The sequence below is a fragment of the Nelusetta ayraudi genome, unplaced genomic scaffold (genome assembly GCF_046127955.1).
Source record: "Nelusetta ayraudi isolate G7.1 ecotype Tasmania unplaced genomic scaffold, CSIRO-AGI_Nayr_v1 ptg000034l, whole genome shotgun sequence".
Classification (NCBI taxonomy): domain Eukaryota; kingdom Metazoa; phylum Chordata; class Actinopteri; order Tetraodontiformes; family Monacanthidae; genus Nelusetta; species Nelusetta ayraudi.
In genome coordinates, this window is record NW_027466084.1 from 229,091 (window position 1) to 235,000 (window position 5,910).

Here is a 5,910-nt window from a genome sequence, read left to right on the forward strand (position 1 = left end):
ACCTTCGAGACTAATTTAACTCATTCAAATTTTGCAACCACTATGGTTATTGATAAACAACTGTGGCTGTTCCACCGGTGTTTTGTAGAGGGGTTATTTCCACTTTTGCCGCTTGCATATTTTCTGGGGCTGCTCAAGGTTTTTTTTCCCACCGGGGAGTTTTCCCCAACCACTGTTGCTCCATGCTCACTCTGGAGGGATCTGTGGGTTTCTCCTTATGATCGTGCAAGGCCCTTTGAGATTCCTCTGGATGTGATTTAGCGTTTATTGATTGACTTCACAATGTAGTGATAGTTTTTTTTTTTTTTTTTGGTTAACACATTTTTAACAAATTAAGGGTTTGACAACAATGACAAAAAAAATAATTTTCATACAGGAAAGCTTTATTCATTGTAAACAAGATTGCAAGTGTCAGCTCAGTCTGTGGAGTGTAATTGTCAGTGTCTGCACCTCATAGAATTCCAGAAAATTCAACCAGAAGGGTTGTCTATAGCTACCAATGAAATATGTGAATGGATTAACGGCCAGGCCTGTTTTTGTGAAGGTATTAATCTTTACATTGTTAACCCTGCTGTGTATAAATGTAATGTTGCTAATGTTTAGTACACTTCATACTGAATCTTTAGTATCGGAACGAGAGGTTGACAGTGGATCCATTTCTGATTTGCTTACGACTGGAGGTTTTTTTCTGAGCTCTGGAACAGGATACCAGTGGGCCTCCAGACGCTGAGGACAAAGGACAGAGAGAAAAGATGATGAGATAAACAAACTGTGGAGTGCAACAGCATTTTCATCCACATGACAGAACGCAATGTCTTGGTAAACAATCCCTGTGTGCTCTTGCCTGTCTGAGGGTGCCCTCGCCCATGAAGAGCTTCACGGCAGTCCATATGGGGACAGTGACCATAGATGACAAAGCTATGGCTCTGCCCAGGTGGTAGGCCCAGTCTGGGAACATGTAGCCACCACTGTAAGTCAGGGGCTCATTGTCCAGAAACGAACAAATGCAGCAAACCTTGAAGGAAAAACAAAAAATCAAGCACTTGATCCGCTTTCCAGCACTAAGACCTCTATCGTCATTTGAAACACTCATTTATTAACTCCCTTAACTTTATTCATTAACTCCTATTAACTCAGCCTTAAAGAATTTAAAAACCAAAATTAAGTTTTAAGCTTGTTCCACGGCTTGTGTGCGTGTAATTGCACTGACTACAGTGACTCACTGTGCAGATGAGAGGGGTGAAGTAGCACCAGCACAGTTTGAAAAGAAGCCACGGCCTCTGTCCTGTCATCTCCTCGACGGCATCGCACATTCGATCAGCTCCTGCATCGTTGCAGATCATTGTGGTCACAATTGCTCGAAAACCTCGTTGGCTTTTTTTTTTTTTTTTCCTTCAGTCATACTAAGGGCGCGTTTAGACTGCCAGCCAAAATCCAGATTGAAACCGGATGGCTCTTTTGTTGTCATGGTTTGCTGTCATGTTCGTGCTTAATTTTCGTTTCTTCCCTGAAGGCATCACCACTTCTCTCCACCCAGGTCAATCAGCGCTAACTCTCTTCACCTGCTCTCCTTGCCAGACTATTTAGCCGCCATGCTCCCTCTCCTCCCTGCCAGATTGTTCCTCTGCCATGCACGATGCTGCAGCACGTAACCCCGGACTGACTCCCCGGCTACTGACCTTGCCTCTTCTGGTTCTCGCCTCCAGCTTTTCCCCTGGACTTCGGCGTTTGAGTGAGTTTTGTGTTTTGACCTGTTTTTTCCCAAGAAGAGGATCCCTTTTTTTGCCTTTGGCCCCTTTTTGACCTGTTTGGAGCAGTTGTTTCTTTTGGCCCCTTTCCCCCTCTTTTCGACTGACCAGCCGCCTTCTCTCAAGAAATAAAGCTGTGCCTTTTTTTTTGAAACTTCCAAACCTTGTCTGTGTGGTGCATTTGGTTCCAGAATAGTCAGCCCCAGTTTCATTTGTAGTCTGAACAGGCACAAATCACATGAACTCGGATTTTTGCAAAACGGATTGAAACCACCTTCGGGAGGTCGTTTCAAATCACATTTGGACAGATGCGTCGTTGCTACAGCAATCTGTCGGATCGGTCAATAAGGTGGCCCAGTCTGAACAGAGCCAGATCCCATTTGGACGCTTGCTAAAAACAGTGTGGACAGTCAGCCATAAAAATTGGATTTGAAAAGGAATCTGATTGGATTCAGATTCACCGGCAGTCTGAACGCAGCCTAATAATCTGGATAACCTGAATGATCGTTGATCCACTTTGCCATAATCTGGACTAAACAATCTCCAATTCCAAACATGTATTGCTGCAGAACTTTCCTGGAGATGGTCTAAATTTCTGGGAAATCAAATGATGACACTTTTCTTTACTGGGTCTTATAATGCTATGACCCACTTTATCAGAATTGGATAAATATTCTTGGGCGCAATTATGTAAATATGTGATGATGTTGGAGAGTTACAAAAGTATAAATGTATTTGTGTGTGTAGATAGATAGGTAGGGATAAACCTAGGGATGGAAGATAGCCCAACAGCACAATGACATCATAAATACATCCTATGTTCACTGCTTACCAAGACCCCAGCCAATGGCAGTGCACTGGATGAGTGACACAAAAAACAAACTCGCTCCACTAGCACCATAGTAATCAAGCAGCTGGAACTGGTAAACTCCTCCCTGAAGGACGAGAGGTTGAGGTAAATGATCATTTTTTTTACAGAGGTCGTGAAAGTGTCACTGTGATGTTCACCTCTGTGGTGAGTGTGATCTGCATCATGAAGCAGACAAGGCAAAAAATGAAGAGGAAGATTTCTCTGCGCCAAGGTCTTCGCATTTGGCCCGGGAACAAGTCAATCAGTGATGATATGATCGTCTCCAGTCCTGCAAACTAGAATGCACAGAGAGAGGATAAGGGTCCTACTGAATGGATGAAGAAGAAGTCACAATCAAACAACTCCAAAACCCTCTTGTGGACAAGTTGTGACCCGGGACATTGAAATGATAATGAAGGGAGGGGGCAAGTATTGAAGATTTCTGTTTCCGACAACTTTTTACTTTTATTCCCTGGATTTGTACAAAAATATGTTGTTTCTACTTCCTACATTGGAAGAAAACATGCTTGTTTACTTTTGCGTTTAAAAGATACAAATTCTGTTCAAATTTACTCACTTGTTTGTAGTTTGAAGTAAAGCTATTTGAACTCTGCTATTGTGTAGTTGAATACAAAAGTGGATCATATCTGAGACTCTAAAATATTAGAGGGACAGATTTTAGAGTACCTCAGCTTTGGGGTCACTGTTCAGTCTGTTTTTAGTACAGAGAAAAATGTTTAAAGTAATACTATTAGCAATAGTATAACTTTTTTTCTTTATATTTGCAAAATTATCAACACATGTATTGTTTCATTGATGTAAAAAAAATAATAATTTTCACTTTTTACTTAAGAGCAGAACCTGTACTTTCTTACTGTTACTTGAGTAAAGTAGTTGTAGAAGTACTTTTACTTTTATCAGAGTATATTTTGACACAAGTATCCATACTTTTACTTAAGTACAGAATGTTAATACTTGCGCCACCTCTGCTGAGCATCTCTCGTTCCAGGTGCTGATAATCAAAGGGAATGTATTAGGCTGAGAAAGTTCTCTGTAGCGTCACCTGTGTATCCAGTCCCAGCAGGATGAGCATTACAAAGAAGCACACAGCCCAGAGCTGAGGGAGCGGCATCATGGCAACAGCCTGAGGAAACGCAATGAATGCCAAGCCTGGCCCTGGTGGCAAGACAGGGGTATTACATGGGGTCTTTTCTCACAACTCATATTTGGGCTTGTTTCCTATTTCAGCTTGTATGTTGAGGTCAGACTGCTTCAAGAACAAGTCTTTGCCAACAAACTGCCTAAGGGGACCTTCAGGAGAGTCGTAATCGCACTACGACATGAAAACCATGTATAAAAACATTTTTACATGATGACGTGAAAGTAGAGAGCACATGTTTTTTTTTTGTTTTGGTTTGTTTTTTTTTTTGCTCCACTACGCAGATTTTTGATCTTTGCTTACGATTGAATCATTGCAAGCCTTGGTAACAGCCTCTACGTTGGCAGAGATGAAGCTAATGCATTAGCTAATAGTTTGGCTAGTTAACGCATACGAAACTTGCGTGAACTAGCTAACTCAAAGACTGTTTATTCTTTAACTGTTATCTGTCTCAAAAGGCTACCGTGCGCTTTCGTTGGTTGAAACAACACAACTGACCGCTTTTCCAGAAGTCTCGATTCAAAATCATCTGAGTGCTCTTTTTTTCCTTGTACAATTTCACAAAAGTAAAAGTAGGAATTGGGCTTTTTGAACAATACCTGATTCAACCACCATATCGATCGAGACTCCCTCTCTGTTTGACATGAAGCCCAGAACGGAGAAGACGGCGAAGCCGGCAACAAAGCTGGTGCAGCTGTTGAGGGCACACAACCACAGGCTGTCCCTGCACACACAAACCACACAGGAGAGCCAGGCGTCATTGTTCAGAGAAAAGCAGAGAACAAAAATGGTGACATTTTGGGTTACACCTATTAAATATTTTTGTCATTCATAAATCTGTTAATTGTTTCCTTTGATTAAAAAGTTATTTAACCGCTGATCAACAGTGTGAAAGGCTTATCTCAAACAAAATGACCATCAATATTTCCTTTATTCCAGGCCCACCAGGTGAGACAACAAGCCCATATATATATATTTATACACACACATACATACACACATATGAAGTGAAATTAAGGAATAATGATTTGATTGAAGAAAATTGCAATCAAACCATTTTTAAAATCTATTCAAGTTGATTCATTAATTAATCATTTCAGCTCTAGTGTAATTAGACAGAGACAGGTAGCGTTGCCTTATTTATACTATATACACCCACAGATGTATTAAAAACATGTATTAAACGACATCTTTCACACAGTATCTGGCAAAAGAAGACCTAAAATAGGGAAAAGACAAAGGAAGCAGGGTCTAAACAATATTACAATACAATACATTAGTTCACCCCAATGGAATAAATGATGGGATGGTCAAACTTCATGAAATCCTTACTTGTAGCAGTTGTTTTTGATTTTGTTGTAGCTGCCAAGCGTGATCAGAGTTCCTGTTCCGAGAGCATAGGAGAAGAAAACCTGAGCACAAGCCTCCATCCAAACCTGATTGACAAACAAACAAAAAAAAAAGAAATATCACTTGTAAATAGTGGACAGATCTGTTCTTTTCAGAAAATGCCGCAAAACGTTTCAAGGGTGTCTGACCTGAGGATCTGCCAGGCGAGAGACATCAGGATAGAGGTAGTAGACCACCCCCTGCCAGGCGCCTGGCAACGTTAAGCCCCTGACCAGCAGGATGGCCAGCATCACATAGGGGAAGACCGCCGTAAAATACACCACCTAAATATTAAGGGGTCGTATGTCATCATCATCATCGTCGTCGTCGTCGTCAGTGGACTCTGTACCTTTGACATGCTAGATTCTCTGTCCTATCACTGAGCCACATTGGTTGAATAATATATGAAAGAGTGTCAAACACTGTGCTGCACACTCTGTCTGTTACAGCTGTTCCCGTACACTAATTTCCACTGAAATGCGCCGATATTAAGACGTTGTTTTTGTCATGATCTGCTGTTTTCGTGTTTCTTGTCATGGTTTTCCATTTTCTGCCTTGTCTGTTTTTTTTTGTTTTTTTTCTTGTTAAATCTCCCATTTTGATTTTTGTTAAATTTTCCCTTTAAAGGCACCCTTTAGTTTAGTTTTGCTTGTCATTCAAAATAAATAGTTATTTCTGTTCTGCAACCAACACTTTTGTTGTTGTTTTTTAATTATTAGTATGACAATTTACCACAATAACTGACGACACCATATGATTTGTAG

General features: G+C 40.8%; 1 protein-coding gene across 1 annotated transcript in view; it reads right to left on the bottom strand.

Moving 5' to 3' along the window:
• Positions 1-365: 365 nt before the first annotated feature.
• Positions 366-5,910, bottom strand: part of LOC142892206 (sodium- and chloride-dependent GABA transporter 2-like) — a 10,350-nt gene continuing 4,805 nt past the window's right edge. The window contains exons 6-14 of the mRNA XM_076032194.1: positions 5,296-5,430; positions 5,090-5,193; positions 4,357-4,481; positions 3,662-3,774; positions 2,757-2,894; positions 2,581-2,683; positions 1,224-1,324; positions 845-1,015; positions 366-726 (exon numbers count right to left, since the gene is read on the bottom strand). Of these exons, the coding sequence (XP_075888309.1) occupies positions 610-726; positions 845-1,015; positions 1,224-1,324; positions 2,581-2,683; positions 2,757-2,894; positions 3,662-3,774; positions 4,357-4,481; positions 5,090-5,193; positions 5,296-5,430 (1,107 nt within the window). The 3' untranslated portion in view covers positions 366-609. The remainder of the gene's footprint in view (positions 727-844; positions 1,016-1,223; positions 1,325-2,580; positions 2,684-2,756; positions 2,895-3,661; positions 3,775-4,356; positions 4,482-5,089; positions 5,194-5,295; positions 5,431-5,910) is intronic.